Raw genomic sequence first — 20,531 nt, 5'->3', positions numbered from 1 at the left:
AAAAATGTTTATGTTCAATGCAGTTGTTCATCATTAATCGAACTGTTAGCATGTATACATCTGATATATTTATAGATTTCTATATAAACGATATATTTGCAATTATTTAAATATTATCCTCACTATAAGTAAAACAACATCTAATGTGAAATAAATATCTTGTACATAGAATGTTACCCTACATTAGGACAGAATTGGACCCCAGCCTTGTAAGGATGACTACCTGTTTATAGGTTATATTGGACCACCGCTTCATAGGTTTTACAACACCGTTGAATTACCAGTCATTCAATTAATGAGCGACTCCATAACAGCCATTCCATCCGGAAGAGAACCAAATCACAACTGAAGCATCATTTAACGTTTGGTAATCTGTGCTAGTCTTTCAACTCAACTGCCACGCCCCTTGCCAGTGTCCCTGACCTGTCTTCACTGTGTCTGATAGGAGGGGGTTCCATTGTTGGGATGACAACCCATGAAATCTTGAGCACACTGTTTAAAAGTACTAAATTGTCCCTTAGTCTTTAGATGAAAGACTTCACTAATGAAAACAAAAATGATAAATGTTTGGCACTAGTGTGAAAGTATGCTGCTGATCACCCCACACTATTTTTCTTTTCTTTGCCTCCGTTTCCTAAGGTCGTTCCAATACACTGGAGTAATCAAGTGGCCACAAAAGACCATCTTAACAACAAAAAATGGTCATTATTACAACATTGTAACTAAATTGTACCAATGTCGCTGGGTAAAACAGCTGCTCCATGTTAACAGTTTATGAAATCAACACAGATCTGGATTCATATCATCTCGAGTACTGTGTCAAACTGGAGAGGGGCCGGGGGGCAGATTGTGCACATAATAAGACAAGCCCAGCCTTACCCCACAGGGATGAACAAAGAAGCAGATCGAGTGCCGAAGGCAACATTCAGATTATTTTTGAGACAAATGTAAACACTGCTTGTGTGATGGCCACAGTTCTGCAAAGTAGTTTTCCTAACCAGGTCAAAACACATTGATTTTGGTCCAAACAAACAGGATGACTACTGTTTTAGAGTCAGCAGTCAACACAAAGATATCCCAACCACGCCACCGTGAAACGACCCATTTCATCACAAAACCCATTTAACATAATGGCTTCGAAACCAAAAAAAACTTGGTCTTGAATAGGGCGCTATGAACTCAAGATTTACCCTGCAATCGCCTGGCACGTGCCAAATCCCACACCACTCTCTCTTTCGGCAAAGTCTATCAAGCAATGTGAAGGCTAAAAGAACAATTCTCAAGAGAAATAGATCATTCTTACTTTCTTATTTCGTAAACTGATGTTTTTTAAAGGATGGATTCATTAGGGTAAATGCATTACTAAAACATAAGTTGTAAAAATATGACATGAACAGACTTAAGTTTAGAGGAAGTTTTCATCTACATACTTATGCTTTTTCATATATGGGAGAGATTCTCTATATAACAAAAAGAAAGAAGCTTTGTACATTTTCATTGTCATAGCTGGTCTCTCTTCTCTGTCAAGATAATAAATGTTTTCTGTTATTCTTGGTTTGGAAGATTTCAACACAGACACAGAAAATGAGAGTCACTCCTGGACATCACATAAGCACTGTTAGCGGGTCCTTGTGGAGAGCGTGGGCGTCGTGTTGCTTGAGGCGAAATGTGCATGTCTTTGTTTTGTATTGTTTCATTTCTTTAAGTTTGAGCGGCATCAGGCTTGGCCCCACTGCTCTCCTCTCTGTCCTCCTCCTCCTCCCTGGCCGCCGCCGCCTCCTCCTCCTTCTCCTCCTCCCTGGCTGCCACTGCCACTGCCGCCTCCTCCTCCTCCTCCTCCTCCTCCCTGGCTGCCTCCTCCTCCTCCTCCTCCTCCTCCGTATGCTGCTCCAGCTCCTCACGAGTGATCATCTCAAAGTCGTTGCCGTTGCTGTGTTGCGAACCCTCGTCTTCCCTCCGCTCGCTGTCTGTGTCTGAGTGCCGCTCCGCTGCCAGGCCCTCGCCCTCTGCGTCTACGTCGCCACCCTCGCCATCGACGCCGCCCTCTGCCTCCTTGCTATCCTCCTCGTCTTCGTCCTCCTCGTCCCTCTTCTCGCTGTCCGACTTCTCGTCGCTGTCTGATTTGTTAGCTTTGGTGTCGTCCAGGGCTTTGCCGTCGGCGAGGCTCTTCTTGGAGCCGCGTGGGCCCTTGTACTCGTGCGTGTAGAGCGGGCGGAAAGAGTCGATGAAGCCCACGTCGGCCGTCAGGTTGGGCAGGAACCAGAAGTGGTGCCGACCGCCCGTCACCAGCCAGATGAGTAGGAACAGGATGCATCGAGCTGGGAGGGAACATGGACCAGGGTTTCAGTTACCATCTGCACCATACTGTAAGACACTCTTCATAAGCCATATTGACAGAATCACTTGATCTATCCAAAAGTACTGTTGACCAACAATATACCTTAATGCAGGGATTTCCAATATTTTTCCAGAACGTCCTTGCTTTCAAGGTTTCCATCATTCCCTGCTCTTTTATCTGACTGAATTCATCGGTAGTGTTCTTGTACCAAGACCATTAACCCGACACCAGGTTTAACAAGGTGTGCTCAGAGCAGTGATGCAAAGAACATTATCAGTGCAGCAGAGTTGGGGTGGGGTGGCTCTAGGAGCAAGACTGAGAAGCCTCGCCTTATGATGGTATACAGATCCTGAGGATAGAGTTTGTGTGTCAGTGCAGAGGTCTTACCCACTGCCAGGAGGAGTATGCTGGCCACGAAGCAGCCTGCAGCCACGCTCAGGTAGTACACACCCACTCGCATCTCCGCAGGCCACAGAGGGAACAGTGTGGCAGCGATCACAGCGATGACTGACACACACACACACACACACAGCGTTAGAGCCCAAGCACTAACAGCATGTATGGATTGTTAAGTGGAACTGACAATCATGATAGTTCAAGTCAGACAACAGACAATGGAACTGCATGTCAACTACTCACAAACACAGGATTTATGAACAAAAATATAATTCAAAAAGCTTTAAAAGACCTTACCCAGTATGAGTCCCATGGCAAACGTTTTAAAATGCACTGGGTCATAAATCCACACGAACACCTGGGGTAAAAGCCAACCAGACACAATTAAAAACAATGAACCCAAGGAGTTTGACTATCTCTAACGCTCAAGGCAGCAGAGGGACGGTGAAGAACCCTCTGGGTGCAGCACTCACCTCATTACCATCCAAGAACAGCTGATCCTCATGGGGCTCCAGTTTGAATTTCTTCTTGACGTCCTTCTTTTTCTTCGGTGAGCCTGGACTATCCTCCTGCGGCGCATGTTGTTGTGGTGGTGGCATTCCCAGTGAGCAGAACACAACATCTCCAAATGAACTTCAAACTCAGGACTAGGCAATAAACCACCAGACCCTCATGTAGAACAGCTAAGTTCCACTCAGTGCACTAGTACAGCTGCGCTTTAATAGTTACAGGCAATTTTAAGAGCATTATATTGCTGCGTTATTTCCTCTTTAGCATCCATGACAAAGTTGATAAAGGGTGTTTGTTTCACTCTCTACTGTCCAAACAATACCTTGGTGTGCCTATTTAAATCTGCCAATATGGAATTAATTGATACAACCATTTCATTGTAGTATGATTACACCTTAGGCCTGCTATTCCCCTCAGTATTAATGCAAATCACTTTGTCTATGTTTTCACTATAGTGCCCTAATAGTGTGTGGTACAACACTGGATACGAATGAAGAAATACAAACAAATACATCTTCATGTGGCTGCTGTGTAAACCTCACAGATCAGAATATTAAGGGACATGCAATTTCAGTGTAATTTCTGCAGCAGTGGTATGACGTATTAAAAATGTGTTTGTGTGAATATAAATGTGTCTGTATAGATGTTTAGATTTTGCACACATTTTCAAATGATTCCCTTTGCGTGAAAAAGCTTATCACATGTTGCCCTTATCAAAGGGTTTAAACAACACTACTGGGTTCCACGCACAACCACGAGGACTGCGTGTGCAGTGAAGATTGCAACACACAAAGATCAGGACACTTGAGTCACTGTTGAGCTATCACTGGGTCATGGTTTCGGGGAAAGTCTCTCAGTAATGCTTGTGGTCTATCTTGAGGTATATGGTGTGTTGTGTCTGGTACTAACATGTGTTTTAACCCATCCGGAGTACAAATGGGGGTGGGTCTGGAACACCAGACACCACAAGTTGGGCAACAAAGACAAAGCGACGTGCCCACTTGACAACCCCAGTGAAATGCTCAAAAAGGCATCTATTTGTTGTTGTTGTTGTAGTTGTTTTTGGTGCTGGTGTTCAGTATCGGTATGGTGGTTGTGGTACACCCTGGCGTGTTATAATAGATGGACTAGGTTATTGGGAATGAGTTCTTGCATACAGTACAGCAAGAGGTGTGGCTGCTTTAGGAAGTCACCAACCAATAGCACAGAGAATGTAACATCTTCCCCTGTGTATGACTAACATCAATGGGTCAGTTACAGTGCAAATCAGATACACCAATCAGATACATGTAACTTATTTTTGAGAGTGTGACCACACAGTTGGAACTGTGCATGAAGACCTGCAGTGTTAAACATGGCCTCCAAGACATTTACTGTGTTCTGTCATGACATGCATTAGTGAAGTTATGGGAACAGGAAGAGAAAGGAGGCGCACATTCTTCTCCTTTTTGGACTCTGCCTCGGAATCCTTCTTCTTCTCCTTCTTGCCCTTCTTCTCCTCCTCTTTACCACTGTCACCTTTGGCCTTCTCTTTCTCTTTCTCTTTCTCCTTCTCCTTCTCCTTCTCCTTCTCTTTTTCTCGCTCCTTCTCTTTCTTGACTTCCTTCTCTGGTTTCTTCTTCATTACTTTCAGGGCCCGGTGAAAGAACTGTTTCTTCAGTAATCTGCTCAGAGAAACCACACACCAGGGGCCGACATCAGATAACAGAATTTTTCGCATGTCACTGTATTTCCTGTACATTGTGGTTTTATTACTTCATATTCACACACCCGCACAGCCAGAGAGCTCAATTTCTCAATTGGGTTACACGGTTCTGGGGATTACCCTACCTGTTGCAGTAGTCAACCACCGAGTCTCTGGTTGTGAACAAGGCCTCCTCCCCCTTCTTTGACTTTGCCCACTTGGAGTCCATCAGAGAGTCCACAGCTTTGGAGGCTGCCAGTTGTAAACACAGACATTAATGTCACACCAAGTACACAGCACTGAACGAGACAATACAAACTATCGCTTGACAGCCGCCTTAGAGAAGGACATACAAATGTACATTAGTTTACTACAAGAGAGGGAGTGCATTGACAGGTAAAACAGGGGAAGCTGTGAAATGTGTGCAATCAGTCTGGCAGCTGTGGAGATGTACCGACGCCCTGAGAGAATGAAATGCACTGACCAATGAAGTAGTCCACGCGGTGGCCCATCATGTTGGTGGATTTGGTGGGGCAGTTGAAACGCAAGTACTTTGCCACCGCCTTCTCCTCCTTGGTGGGCTCACTGACCTCCTGCACACACACAACGAATCCTGGTCAGTCACCAGGCAAAACAAACTACGACGGTCACTAGCCCTTATTTCTCTTTTTGGGACCACATACCGCAGTTTCCCATCACAATGACTACTGTTCAACACAGACATAAGAACAGGATCCAGAGAAAACATCTATTTCAGAAGACATGTTTTGAAACATTCTATGCATAAGGATCATCTTTACGACAGATATATAGATGAGAATAATGAGAGGAAAATAGCTTTGTCTTCGCATTTGCTATAAACTGTGAACAGAATACTGTGAAAAATGCTGTGCTCTATGTGATCTGTGAAGATCTCATTGTCTCTCCTCACAAAGACTCAAACAGACGACCTTAGCTACATGAAATATCAGTATCCAAGTGCTGTATGACACTCTCTGGCAAAGCCCACCAGCCCGAGGAGGCAACCTCTGTCTCCTCATTTACTCTAGAGATGCAGATGTAAGCGTGTAAGCAAAGCAAGAATGCAGACAATTCGATCAGTCTGAAACCCTAAGTCAAGTACACAACCAACAACGGATTCCAATACTTCAGTGACATATTCCCAAACAATTACAGTCAGTGATACAATTATAGTTATTTTTCATTTTCTATTGGATTGGTGGAATAACCACCAGATCGTGCATCTGTACATGAAACTGAATGGAACTACAACATTCTATTTAATAGTAAGTGCCCCAGTCACTCCGGTGGGTTCTTTCTGATAACACGTTGACTGACAGTTGGCGGTTGCATAATTTCGCCAACGTGTCTAGCTGCTAATGGACAAGGTGGAAAGGTAAGAAAGCGCTTCCCATGGCGAGCAGATGGGCAATGAACTATTTATTTTTACGCGTACAAAAGCTTATATAATTCTGCCAATCGCAGCATTCTACCACCTCTATCCCGACAGTTGCCCTGGTGAATAAGAGACATTCCATTGAGTCCATTCTGTTAATGTTAGTTCTATATAGGGCAACACTTTTATAACGTCATCAAAACAAATGAAACGGAAAGATATCAGTTTTATTTTTGAATGAAGCGTGAAATCCATCTTTCTGCAACTGTTAAGGCTAGTTTCTATCAGCGCTAAGATAACAGACTGTTCGCTTAAAAGCACAAGCCAGCTAAGGAAAATGTGGCATCCAGAGACAGTCAGGTAAAAAAACAGCTGTTGTCAAACGGCTGATAACATCACCGCATTAACATGTTATGTTGGACTTTCTAGTAAATGCTAATCTTGCAACTAGCCAACATTATTTCCAGCTTGTACTGAGGCAATACAGAACCTTTCTGTTACCAGCATGGTAATTAGCTTGGTTCAACATTGCCATGGTTGCTTCATCGCGCTTGAATGAGTATTGACGTGTCCGTGTCACACAGCATTCGCATGGCTGCATAATAACAATACTGTTTGTTAAAATGTAAACATGAACACATCTAGGCTCCACCTTAGACATTCCTGTCACAACTAATGGGCTAGCTGGCAAATCAAACTATCCCAGTGCTCTTTTTATTTACATAGCAAGCTAGCTGAAATGATGCTAGGAACTCTGCAACCTAAACTAAAGCCAAGATGGCCAACTTGGTTAGCAGGGTGTACAGATCCTCTATTCCCGTTATAAGCTAGGAACATTCGTTTGTTGTCCAGTTGTTATCGACTCCAAGAATAACATTTAAAGAATGTCAATCTGTTTAACAACCAACGATACGTACCACAACCACATTTTACGAGTATCACTTCCTCCATGCATTAAAAACAATAATCTAGCTAGTTCCGAGATAGTTGTCTAGCTAGCTAGCTGGAACCCACTTTCTGAAGAGTATTCAGTATTGGGAGACTGTGCACAGAATCTAGAAATTAATTGTATTCTCATTCTCTCACACATAGACATTCTAAATGACAAAGAAACAAGAAACCCCAGCATGGATAAATCATACCAAAGCATGTTTGATATGATGAAGTTATACCTGAATTCGCTTCTTATGCTTCCTGCGCTCCGCCATGATCCAACGCTCTCAAGTCTCCACTTGACGTGGTAGCCACGACAAGCTAAACATACCGCGAGAACCCGAACCAGACCGTGATCTAAAGCGACCAGCCTTTTCCCAATAGCGCCACTTAGTGGATTTTGGTTTTTACTAGAAGTCGACTGATGACCATGCTCTTCGAGTTGGGCCGATTGAAAACTATATCCTTTTTGGTTATCATTTATTTGATTGTTACCTTCAACTGATTTTGGTGTTCGATACGATTCATCTCATTCCTTTACATATTGTAGTCTTTTGGAATGCTTTTAGAGTATGAAAGGAATTCAAATCTTTATTTGAAACTTTTATTTTTCAGTGTGTAAAATAATGTACAATCTTGCCGTAAAAGTCTAAGAAATAAAACATTTACAAATAAAAATGTATCAGTATAGTACGAAAACATAAACTAAAAAAAACTATACAGCAAATCATCCATCACTTTATCAGCAAATTAATGACAGGTGCATGGTGAATGGAGTCTTGAGTCACGACATTCCTTGGTAATATCTTTACGAAAATTAGTCCCTTGTCATTTGAATAGCAAGATGAACAGACAGTATCTATAAAACACAGGCTTACAAATGCCCCCAAAGTTTAATATTATAGTTTAAAAATACTTTGCATTATATATCAGACAGAAAGTGGAAATCAGTGAGAATAAAAGCCCTTTTGTTAATGGGAGCCTTTTAACAAAATGATAACACACACGCACACGCACGCGCCCACACACACACCCATACAATCACGCTCAAACACACAGTAAGAGCACCAGTTCTGACTACGCTGTTTTGTTCGCTGGAGAGAGAGGGTTCTCAGTTTCTGATGCAGGCTCAGATGGCTTCAGGGTTTCCGTGTCCCTGGTGCAGGGGCTTCCCAGCAGCTCCGCGCTGTTGCAGTTTAGGGGGGAGCTGATCTCTGAGGAGCGGTCCCCACCTGCCTTCTCCGCCGTGGGGTGCAGCACAGGGGCAGGCAGGGGCATGTTCATCATGTACAGCATGTTGCCCAGTCGCCGAGACACCTGCTCAGAATCAATTACATTAAATTAAATATAATTTCACTGATTTATATTGCGTCATTAACAAAAGGCATTGACTAAAAGGGCTTTACAGAGTCAGAGGGTCTGAGTGTGTGACTATGACTGTGACTGGTTTTCAATGAGAAATATCTCACAATAAATCATGATCACTGATCTATAAGAGAAGACTTAAGTGGTCATGTGTCATTTAGAAAAATGCTGAGGTTTGTACCTGTGATCTTATTTTGAGGGCCGGTCCTAGTTTCATACTGAACGTGTCCAGCAGATGTTCCTCTGTCATAAGGGGCAATGTCTCTCCATCTATCATGTGGTCTTTAAACGTCTGAAAGAAAATATGACAACAAAGTCAGCGTTACATAATTGTATTAACGTAATTACTATATTTTCCATAATTCATAAGAGCAATGTGAACACAGACATGAATAAACACATGCACAGGACAATCACCTGTGCATATTCAGAGCAGCTAGGTATTTCTGCAATGAAATTGTAGACATCATCAACAGTCCACTTCCTAATATCTTCAAGTGTTGACATCTCTTCTCCATTGAGGAAAACATTTTGAGCACCTTTTTAGAATTAATAAGACCAGCGTTAGTAACATCTCAGTGGTTAATAATAGTACAAGCACTACAACATCTGAGAAGTTATACTCAAATTTTACTTAGCCCCTGAAACACTTTCTTGTAATTATACAAATATATAAATAGTAATAGTAATATGCTTATCTTTTCCCAAATCACATTTTGACTATACCCCTACTTCCCCCTGAGGATGGTTATTATTATCTTTTACCAGTGTTTTTTAGGACTGACTAAACTCACCAGATGGCATTAGGCCATTTCCTGGCATTGGGAACATGTAGGGCAGGGCTGTGAGAGGCCCGGCTGGGAACATGAACTTCTCCTGGAACGCAGAGCACTGATTGGGCATGTCCTTGTCTCCCACACTGGAGCTGCAGTTGGTCACATCTGAGCAGCCATCTTGGCTGCTGATGCAGGCCTTCCTCAGACCCTGCTCGCCGCCTTCTTTGTAGCTCTTCCTGCCGTTGCTGGACACCAGCTCGTTGTCCATTTTAACCTGGTGTGGCTTGCTGTCGGAGGTGTCCCCGGCCAACACTCCCTTCCCCTCCGTCTCCTTCTCCTCCCCCGAGGCTCCTCCCGGGCTCTGGTCCACGCTTTTGTCTTCTAACGGGCCCTTGGGGCCGGAGCTGTTGATGTCTACTGTCTTGTGATTAGTCGCCCTCCTGCCGACCCGGCGGCTCCGTTCCCTCTGCAGGCTGCTGATTGGTGGGTAGGGGCTGGTGGACATGAGCAGGCTATTGGCCTGGAGGTCGTCCAGAGTCGTGCGGTGGACGAAGACGTCGTGCCCCTCCGGGAGCCGCTGACGCCCCCTATATGCCATGGGGTTTGCCTGCATGCCTGGGTACATCATGGGGTTCTCCATACCCATGAGTCCCTTCTGATGGGCGTTCTCAAGTTCTTTCTGGTGCAGGATAGCGTTCATCTCCATTCTGATTGGAGAACACACATAGACCACAAGTCAGTAGTTGGCTTCTACTAATGAAATCACTATTTGTATTGCTTGCACTCTACTCTCTTTACTCTATGCTTTATTTAACTCTACTGGAAAGCGCTATGATACAACTCTTGTTGTTTTAAATGTGCTATATAAATAAAATGACTTCTCAAGAAACTTAAAAGAAATGTACTATACACTCTAACACTCTATATTATTTTAAAAGTGAATCTTTTACACATGGGTAGATGTAGTTCATATGCAAAGCTGCATTTCATTCCTGTACCTGGCTATGTTCTGCTTGTGAATGAGCTCCTGTCTCCTGGCAACGGTCTCCATAGGCTCAGACGGCAGAAAACTGTACCCTGCTGCCACCAGAGAAATAGAAAGAGAAGGATTGAGATTGGTTCGCTTTCAGTTCATTCTCTTTCTGACACGCAAGATGCAAGATAATGTATATGTATTGTAAATGTTTATTTTTATTAGGCGACAATCTTGTGCATATGCGATACATAACAGAAGGTAGAGCCAATGTGTTCCATCTGTCGCAAAACCTCCAACTATCAGTTGTCACACAAAACGAACGCTTTGGATAAGATGTTAAAGATAAACACAGAGGTAGTCTAATTGTTGTAAAACCAGCTATTTGCACAAAATAGGAGTTTGATCACGGTACTGAGCCACTTCTCCCATAAGATCTCAATCAAACAGAACAGCTTCTGGTCTCCCCTCGAAGAGCTCATGGTCGTTTCACATTTTCACCCGAAGATTGAGGGTGTTGTCTAGCCTGAGATCGCTGCCAGCATCGAGCGCATCTAAACCAGGCGTTCGACCCTTTCAGAATTATGTTTTTCTCCCCCATGAGAAGGATCGCCCATTCCCAGTTTGCCTGGGAATTGTCTACGCTCTAAGAAGGTTGGCGCAGCCTTATGTGTGTGGTTTTTGTCAGACACACAAAAATGTTTGGTCAAGCATGACCCTCTTCTCTCTTTATCAGCCAAACTGTCTCAGTCTGGCTCTGAGGGCGAGGTGTCAGATGGAGAAGTTGTTGCCAGCTGGATTGATCAGATGGAGGAGCTGTGCCCCTTGGTCTCTCCAGTCTCAGCAGCATGCTAAACAAGCTGCAGGTTGAGGAGGAGGATATTCTTGACCTGGGTATAGACAAGCATGGCCTGTCCAACAAGAAACAGAACTGCTTATCGGAAGCTCAGTGTGAGTCTACAGCTACAGACGGGATAGTTGTCTCTACCGACATGCAGGTCAGAAGCTGGATGTGGAGTGGCCTTCTCCTTCTCCAGCCCAGAGACCCAGTGGTGTAGTCCAGGGTATACGCAGGTATACGGAGTATACCCACTTATATTTCAGTCAGCATTGCGTATACCCACTTCTCCAGGGACCACGACAGCACTGCAGAGACCCACCAGATTCTCCATTCCCCAAACTCCTACAATGGTGAAACAGTGTCAGGCACTGTTTCCTGATTTTGTGACGGAGCTGACATCCTGGAGTAACTGCTGTCTAACCGTTACACACAGCTCCTGGACCGCAACAGAGCCGAGAAGCCTGTTGTACTCTGTGGCGCCCTCTTACAACCCGGGAATTATGGGCCCAGCGACTCTTTCATTGAATTGCCGTTTTTTTTCTCACAACTTTCCATGCACAGGCTACCAGGCTGGGGCTATGTTGTCGGTTACCTCCCTGCCTACCTATTGATTGCATGCTGTCAGCGGGGAGCCCAGCAGCTGCAGATATATCATACAGTAATGTTCTCACCTGTTCCAGGAAATCCTCGGCCAGGCATGACACCTGAATGAGGTGGCAGGGGGGGTCCAAGGTGGGCACCCATGTGCATTTGCCGGGCATCAGAGGATACCATCTCAGTAGGGGGCCCCAGCTCCCTGTGGAGAAGGGACAGGGTGAGTCTGGGAAGGGTACTTGAGTGGCACGTAATTCCCTAATTACTAATGAGCATCCAGTACCAAAGCTAGGCTCAGCCACCTAAAACAGGCAGCTAAGGTCAAGACCAAAGCCTTTAAGATTTGGGGAATGAGCCGGAGAGAGAGATGTGCCTGGGTGCTACAGTCTTGCACTCACCGCTCCATGAAGCGTGGCTCAAACTGGGATGGCACGCCCTGCAGCCTCTGTTGCCCCTGGGCCAGGATCTGGGGGGCCATTGCCATCTGGTTCCTCATCATTAGCTCCTGTCTCTGTCTCATCTCTGCCACACGGCATAAAGACAAACAACACATTACCTTCCAGCCAGAGTGGCCCACTAAACAATTGAACAAACAAAAACAATTTAAATGGTCCCAAAGAACTTTACAGAGCACTTTGTGGCGAGGAAAAACTCCCTTTTAACAGGAATAAACCTAAAGTAGGACTCAAAAGGAGGAACCCCTCTGCTTTGGGGCCGGCCAGAACAGAAGACAGAAAAAGAGGGGGTGGACAGGAGGAGAGTACCCTGCATTCAGGTTGTAGAACAGCTACAGAACAGCCTATTTGTTTCAGACAAAGGAGAGTGGCCTTAACGTACCTCCAGCAGACATGCCATTGACCAGGCGGTACCAGTTCTTCTCATCCAGGGCTCCCTGTTCCCCTAGTGACGTCATCTTCCTCAGCTGCTCACGCGGGGTCATGACACAACCTGCATTGATACGCATAAATATGCACACACACACACACACACACACACACACACACACACACACACACACACACACACACACACACACACACACACACACACACACACACACACACACACACACACACACACACACACACACACACACAAACAAAGACACACATGAATACGAACGAAAAGCCAACATTTTTTAACCAGCAGTTTTAGATTATGAGCTCACGTGCACCAGCTGTACATGTAGTGGTCACAAGCTACATGTACAGAGAGAATGAATGTGGTGAAAGAGGCAGGTGATTTCCTGCTCCACTGAGCTGCCACCAGGAGGCCCACAGTTCAAGCAGCTTCACTCTGTGGGCCTCCTGCAGATGCATAGTTGTTGTAGACACCACAGGTGCCCAATAAAAGTCTAATGCCACAGCGTGGACCTTGGAATAGGAGTTGTACTGGTAACATAATTTTTAAATTTATAAAACTGGTATTTTTAGTGTGTAACAGGAAACCAAAGTCACCTCTAGAGGGGAGTATTGAGGATAGCTTTTCAGGGTATAGAAATCGATGTGAACCAGCCGTCATAGAATAATATTTTACTTAATTTTACCCCAGGCAAGTTAGAGCAGGTACTTTTTTTACTATTTGAAGGAAGTTTAGTATTAAAGTTGGATGATTATGTACTATGTAATAGTATTGTATTATTGTAGTACATTAGCATATAGCAGTCATTGTAGTATACAGTGAGATGTGGGAATGCAGGAGGTAAAAACATGCCATGAAATATATAGTCAATTGCAAAAATATGGTATGTTATAAGCACAATTTTGAAAGCAAGTTTTTTACCTGAGCTGTTCTTCAATATATAACAGCTATCGTCCCCAACACTCCTTCAGTATGAATCCTCGACTTTCTGAAAATGAGTGGCAGAGAAGCAGGGTGAGGACAGTGAATAAGAGAGAGAAGCCGTGTTGTTGGGCAGAACTGAGGACTGTGGTCCTGCCGTCAGAGAGGGTGAGACATTTCAACACACTGCATTCACACTCAACACATAATCTTTTACGACACATGTCTTCACATCAAGAGATGAGGAGAGAGATAGCTAGAGAGACAGAGATGAAAATTGTCATGAAGAACCTATAACGGGTACAAAACTAAAATCAGTTTCTCTAGAATTTCTCTAGAAGTCCAGCCTTGGAATACCACGTTTCAGAGCTTTGCCAGGGCACTTCTATTTGAAGTCAACTTTATTAATTGTTTTTGGCCATGCAAAGAGAGGATATTACAATAAAAATCTAGAAGGGAGGATTTGAATTCCGGTCAGAGTATACAGAAACTATAATGCACAAGCTGAATTAAGGAGCTATAAATGTTTGATACTATTTATCAAATTATATTTCTTTAAAGGCAATGTTCATCATGTGTGTTACTCCACATTTCTTTAGTTTTTTTTTTACCTCCACCAAAGAGGTTATGTTTTCGGTTTGTTTTGTTTGTCTGTTTGCCGGATTATACACAAACAAACATGATACATGGTGGAGGTGTGGGGCATGGGCCAAGGAAGAACCCCTTTACATTTTGGAGCGGATCCAGATCAAGGCACCCTCTCCCATTATAAGAGAGCATAAGATTTGCCCTTGTGTATTAGCCCTAGTGCCTAAAGTTCCCTCAGGAGTCCATCTAATCTGGGGCCTGTAATCCCCCTGTTAGCCCAGCAGCCTGCCAAGAACATCTGCTGACCCGCATGCATCCAGGCCCGCCTGTCGGCCAACCCCCCAACCACCTCCAGGGCCCCCCTTTCCCCCTGGATCCTATTAGCTAAATCCTGACTATACAGCACTTTAAAGGGATGTGTGGGAGGTAATCCCTGCGTTTAGAGTTTTACCCTCAGCAAACCTTGCCTGTAAGTATACTGGACAATACACCCAGAGTGCTAATCCTATTAACCTCCATTAGCCCCAGAGATGTCCCCAAAACACCTTGGGGAATAAATCTGAGGAGGCAATCGGTTTATGCTGAAAAACATGGTGGCTGTGGCAACACCCGCCAGGACTGCAATATGTGCGTTCCTGTCTATGTGTGAACAGAAGGAGAGTTACATGAGTAGAACAGAGTGGGGACTGATGATGTCAATCCAGACATATGTGTTTGTTTTGTTTAACGTAGGCACTCATACACACATTCACGTACAATGTTAATGGTACATACTGGTCAATCCTACTGTATTTACTGGTCAATCCAACTGTACATACTGGTCAATCCTACTGTACATACTGGTCAAGCCTACTGTACATACTGTTCAATCCTACTGTACATACTGGTCAATCCTACTGTACATACTGCACATTTGTGTGTCCCTACAACTTGGCATCAAGCTGTTTTCTGTCCTTGGCAGGTATGAGGTACCTGTAAGTAATGGCATGGTGTTCATGTTGGTGCAAAGGCATTTAGATAGCTAGAACTGGCATCTAAAGAGTTGTCTGTAAGCTGCAAGCAGTCTGGCATGTTTCCATGGCAAGTCAAGATTTTGAAGTGAAGCCACACACTGTCTAAGCACCGGGCTCGGAGTGGCTGGATTTGCAGCTCGCTAATCTCATTATGAATGAATTAAAGGAAAATTGCTGACGACTTGTATTAAGCGGTACATTTGCGGAGGTCATATCAGACAGGATATTATCACTGTCTGGTCCCTATAACTATGCTGCTTGTGACACACACTATCTTTGAGGATACACACAACTGCATAATAGAACTTAAACCTTGTGAAAAAATATAACTGTCTTGCATACTAAATAAAGCACCAAGAGGACAAGGAGTTGACATAGAAATTAATTATTTTTTGTGTCGCAAAGTCTAGGTTTGTTTTTAACCACAATCACTACATGAAATTGTAATTTGTAAATTTTCCGCAATTATTTGTATGATTTTATTGGTAGCTGTCATGCATTAAATTCCTTGTTCCGCATAAGTTTATAGCTCATTAAATCATATCAATTATCACCCTGTGTCCATTGCAATATCCAACGTTTATGAATAGCTGGCTTAATGTATAATAAGACATAATATATATTAATTTATAACTTAAACAAATATATGGAAATTGCGTCCAAGATAGAGTAAACTGACCTTAAAATTACACACATTTATTGACTGAATAAAACAACAAACAACAAAAACAAACAAAAAGGAAGAGGAGGTCTTGAAAACAGCAACAAAGCTAAAATAAGACACTGCATTATTTAAAAAAACACATGTGAGGAACTCACCTTGAAATTCCTGCCAAGGATTTGAGCAGGATCCTCAACTGTGCTGGCCAGGCAGAGAAAATGTACTCCCAAAAAACCCCAAAGAAATCTAGAAAACGACCCGAGTAGATGTCCAGAGAAGGCCCACTACTGAAACCCCACCAGCGCTCTCCAGCACTAAAGCACTTTTGCCTAGGACAAAACAGCCCCCTCACACTCCTGTGCCAGCAAGCTGCCTTAACTGAAAAAGACCTTTAAATACCGATTCATTCTATCGTTATTAGCTGGCTTTATCTCTCCTGTTAAGCCCTCCCTTCCCTGACATCACTGTGATCTCTCCTTACACCGGTGCGCTGGACCCTGCCTTGAAATGTAATTAAGAGTACTGCCTAAGCATGGGGGATAAACCTCTTTCAACATTTACCTCAGTAATCCCTTGTTAGCACTTTGAAGGCCGTGGGTAAGACACCTAAATGCCTAACTTCCTTTTCCAGGAGCATGTGGCGCTCTAAGTCACTGTGAGATGGCATGCCGCGGTGTGGTTGGGGGTGGGGTTCAGTATTCTCCAGCGGACAGGTTTGTTTTTGTCATTTTGTTTTTACTTTATTGTTCACCAAAATGTCCATTTTAAACCAGCTTGCAGGTTATTTAACAAATATGCTGCCTAATGTGTTGTGAGGATCATCTTCTCAGACTTCTTAATCTGGCAGTTTGTGCTCACCAACTTTTTAGTATATGTCCAGCAATCCAAGGAATTATATATTTTTAATTCTGTGGGGATAAGGGGAATTAGTCTAGACTCTAGATGTAGGTGTGCGACCGCCTGGTGGGATATGGGTGTTTTTCCCTGTGTCAGACACTTAGTTTGTCAGACTATGACCATGTCTGCCACTGACCAGTCACCTCCTGCAGAGCTGAAAAGGCCTCTAGTTACTGCAGTGTTGGTATTGCATGTGCACCTCAATTAATGTACTCAGAGAGTATAAATAAACATAAATATAACATAACATAAAATTATAATACTTTAAATATAAAAAATACAGCCTACTGTATTATCATTTCCAGAACCAAAAATGGATTGATATTTGCTAATGGTTTCAAAACCATATTGACTCAGTAGGCTAATTGTTTGAAATAGTCTATCTGCTGGGTCATTATTTCCTACTCTGTTCCACATCCCATGTTAATTCATTATTGTTTATGTTTGTGCCATCTGCCTCATCCAAACAAGTGGGACGCACACATCAAAATAGAGAGGAATCTCTTATAACGTGTTTACAGATTAAGTTAACAGAGAATTAAGACATCTAAACCCCTAATTTGGGAATCTGCCTGAGTAAGCTTTTTAGAAGGGATTTCTGTTCGGCTTGCTTGCGCTCTGCCTTATGGAGTCACACTGGGGCGAAGGGATAAAAGTGGGTTTAACCTGAAAACGGCTGTAGCTATAAATTCTCCCGCTTCTTTTGAGGCTTCTCAGTAGATGACAACACGATAATCCCACTGCACTGTCTAAATCCACAACGCAAGATCAAAATAAATATGCAAACACTCAGGGCTCTCCTGTCAGCCCAAAGGGGCATTCCAAGTATGGGTAAGTTTAATCAGTGTTGGTGGTAAACCTCCTAAAAGAAAAGCCTTATGGCTTTATTTTTGCTAGAATGTGTTACCTCCCCAGGTTTGTCACCAACCCACCTAATTGGAATACCCCCAAGATATAGTGACGACTCTTGGTGTTTTCTGACTCCCTTCTTGTGTTCTCTTGGGGAGGTCAGTGTAGTGATTAAAGCACTATATTTACCAGTTACACAAATTCAGTCCGGTTCTCCTTAAAGAGTTTCTTTGCTTACTAGCTTTGTTCACTCCTGTTGCAGCTGCTTGCACTAAATAAACTCTGTTACTCTGTTAGCAGTGCATTCTTGGTTTACTAGAAATATTAGACAGGCTCTCAAGTTGCTGCCGTAAGAAGAGTTTTTTGCCGGAGTCAGTTGCGGGAGAGAGCTGGCAGGTAAAGCAGTGAGGGCAATACTGAGTAAGAGAACAGTAAGACAGTTTTAGTTTTGGTCACCATGTCAAGCAAGCTCTTGCTGACACCAGGGTCGACAGAAGCGGGCTTATGACACCCACTGCAGTAAGCTTCAGTCTGGGGTCACAGGTATGGGTTTTCAGTTCTGAACACAAGATGGGGGTTTCTCCTAAGCTGACGAGCCAATGGATCGGGCCATGTACTGGTGTGTCGAGAGACTTTTGGACATTGTGTAAAGTGTACACCAGGATAGCTGTATACTACCGTATACTAATGTCAATACATTCTCCATGTCCTCAAAACAAACCAGCTGGCAAAGGTGCAAGCATACAACCAAGGACAAACCATAAATAGGCCCATAAACATAAAGGTCTTCTATATCCAATGTAACAGACTTCACCTTACACAAATTAATAAATCAAGTCTGTATTTGTATAGCACATTAGAAACATTGTAATTTGAAGTGCTTTATAGCACTTTTTAGACAATTGAATAGAGATCCAGGAAATAAAGAGAAAATATCACCTGTGGACTATCCAACATTAACACTAGGTGGCAGTACTACTACCCTATATTAACCTCTGCTGCCAAACTCAATCAAATACAAACAATATTTTACCCACAACATCTAAGCACACTGTAAATCACACTGATAGAGGTATTAGACAGGAAAGTGCTACAAATGTACAAAACGCTACAAATACAAACCTAAAGTTGGGCCTTATTAACACAGGGTCCTTAACATCAAAAGATGCACTTGTAAATTAGTTGATAACAGACAACCATATTGAAATTGAAAACTGGCTAAAACCAGACGAATACCTAGCCTTAAACGAGTGTACCCCTCTGAGTTAGGTTAAACTTAGGTAAAGCGCTTTGAGACAATTTTATTGTGGGCACTATATAAATGTTAGGTGAAAATTCACTCAAGTTACTTCAGGACTCCGGAGTTGCATACAAGTTGTTTATTGCTCTTGCACATATGCAGTCTAAGTGGCGCCTAATAATCTAAGTTACACACACACAGAAACACAGAAAAGCCATGTTCCTACTTACATAAGCACATAATTAATACAAGGTAATTATCTATAAAAGGCACTTGATTAATATATTCTTAAGTCATTAACAGTGTTTCGAAATGATCTTCGTCAATAAATAAAATTCAATTGAGTTGAATTGTGTGTGAGAAAAAACAAGACTAACTAGTTATTAGCATTAACATAGTTAGGATTACAAAAGCAGGCTCTTGTAAAGTAATACACATTCAGAGCTGATGCTGAGCTCTGAATGGTAACATTTGCAATGATGATAGTGAGAAAACAAATTGAGACAGCGCTAAGGCTGCTTGCTTATTTTATGACCAATCATTTACAGATGGCAGATATATTAATTATTTTCTCCTTCATTTCAGCTGGTTTACATAGCTGCCTTACTGAGGCATGGAGCTGCAGATGCTATGGTTGGTGGTGGTCATCTTGTTGATTTTGATGCCATTGGAGGTCAAAATGTTGTGCAGCTGCTCAATGGTCTCCTCAGTTAGGGAAGGGGAACGACTCAGGATCCAGGCGAAGTCGGCATAGAACAGACCACCGTAGTTCTCGCAGCCATAGACCAGTGCGTAGTTGTCGTAGTCAGTGTCCAGGACCCAGTAAGGACCAGGAGGGGACCCTGTGGGAGGTCAACATAAGATCTTGAGGGATTTTGATTTTTCACACCTGATCTGTAATCTAACTGTAATGTTGACCTTAGTAGAGAATGAAGCTGTGTTGTATGCTTTGGTTATTATTACCTGGGAAGAAGGTAACAGCAAGCTTGGCAGGCTGGGCAGGATCCACAGGCTTGGCGGAGCCCTCAATCTCACTAACAGTGCCATCAGCCCTGACCCAAAAACAAAGCAACAGACACACTGATCAATGAGATGTGCGGCACATCTAAACTAGCTGTGCATACCATGTTACAATCACACAGTTAACTAGCTGCGCACCACGTTGCATTTACACTGTTGTTAAGAGAGGTATTAATCACAGCTCTTACAGCAGCTCAGCATTCAGGACGTGCACAACTCCATCACCGAGGGTGTAGGTGGCCTGGCCACACTCGCCTTTCTGGAAGATCGAGGGAAGCTTCTGGATCTCATACCACCTGCCCATGTACTGTGAAAGGCAGGGCAAAATGTTCAACCTCACAGCTGGCAGTTGCCCTTTTTACATGAGATATCAAGGCTGAGTGCCTTGTTCTTGCTCAAAGAAATAAATAATTGTCAGGATAAGTGCATTTGTTAGATCTAAAACGAGGAACATAATTTAAATAGAATAAGAATACTGAAAATGAATACAAATAAAACTATTCAACCTTTTGTTTACCCTTTCAACAGCATGTATTGTACGTTAATGATACTTACACTGGGAACATCGAAGTTCTCCTTAACTGGGGGCACAGGGCATCTCCCTGGATGGAGGACCTGTGCGTTGGCCATCAGGAAAGGCAGTAGGGTCAGAGACAGCACCTGTAGAGTCTGCAT

At 43.3% G+C, this 20,531-nt stretch overlaps 3 protein-coding genes across 3 annotated transcripts; all 3 read right to left on the bottom strand.

Annotated features, from left to right (window-relative positions):
* Positions 1–1,701: 1,701 nt before the first annotated feature.
* sec62 (SEC62 homolog, preprotein translocation factor) lies at positions 1,702–7,556 on the bottom strand (the record flags this gene model as incomplete). Its single annotated transcript, XM_080836196.1, has 8 exons — positions 7,497–7,556; positions 5,413–5,521; positions 5,075–5,180; positions 4,680–4,908; positions 3,208–3,303; positions 3,032–3,092; positions 2,726–2,845; positions 1,702–2,318 (listed from the first exon to the last, which is right to left on the bottom strand). Exons 1-8 carry the CDS (start codon positions 7,530–7,532, stop codon positions 1,702–1,704), a joined length of 1,374 nt encoding a protein of 457 aa, XP_080692322.1. The 5' UTR covers positions 7,533–7,556.
* A 778-nt stretch (positions 7,557–8,334) lies between these two features.
* samd7 (sterile alpha motif domain containing 7) lies at positions 8,335–12,746 on the bottom strand (the record flags this gene model as incomplete). Its single annotated transcript, XM_080837838.1, has 8 exons — positions 8,335–8,574; positions 8,804–8,914; positions 9,040–9,161; positions 9,417–10,105; positions 10,397–10,475; positions 11,884–12,008; positions 12,205–12,328; positions 12,644–12,746. The coding sequence occupies 8 exons, from the start codon at positions 12,744–12,746 to the stop codon at positions 8,335–8,337; spliced, it is 1,593 nt and encodes a 530-aa protein (XP_080693964.1).
* Positions 12,747–19,439: 6,693 nt separating this feature from the next.
* On the bottom strand, positions 19,440–20,531 carry LOC308363384 (apolipoprotein D-like; the record flags this gene model as incomplete). The annotated part of the gene is made up of 4 exons (XM_080836195.1): positions 19,440–19,678; positions 19,800–19,888; positions 20,045–20,163; positions 20,412–20,531. 4 exons carry the CDS (start codon positions 20,529–20,531, stop codon positions 19,440–19,442), a joined length of 567 nt encoding a protein of 188 aa, XP_080692321.1.

This window comes from Sprattus sprattus (assembly GCF_963457725.1).
Source record: "Sprattus sprattus genome assembly, chromosome: 4".
Taxonomy (NCBI): domain Eukaryota; kingdom Metazoa; phylum Chordata; class Actinopteri; order Clupeiformes; family Clupeidae; genus Sprattus; species Sprattus sprattus.
The sequence above is the reverse complement of the archived record's forward strand: the minus strand, read 5'-3'. Positions and strand labels throughout refer to the sequence as shown.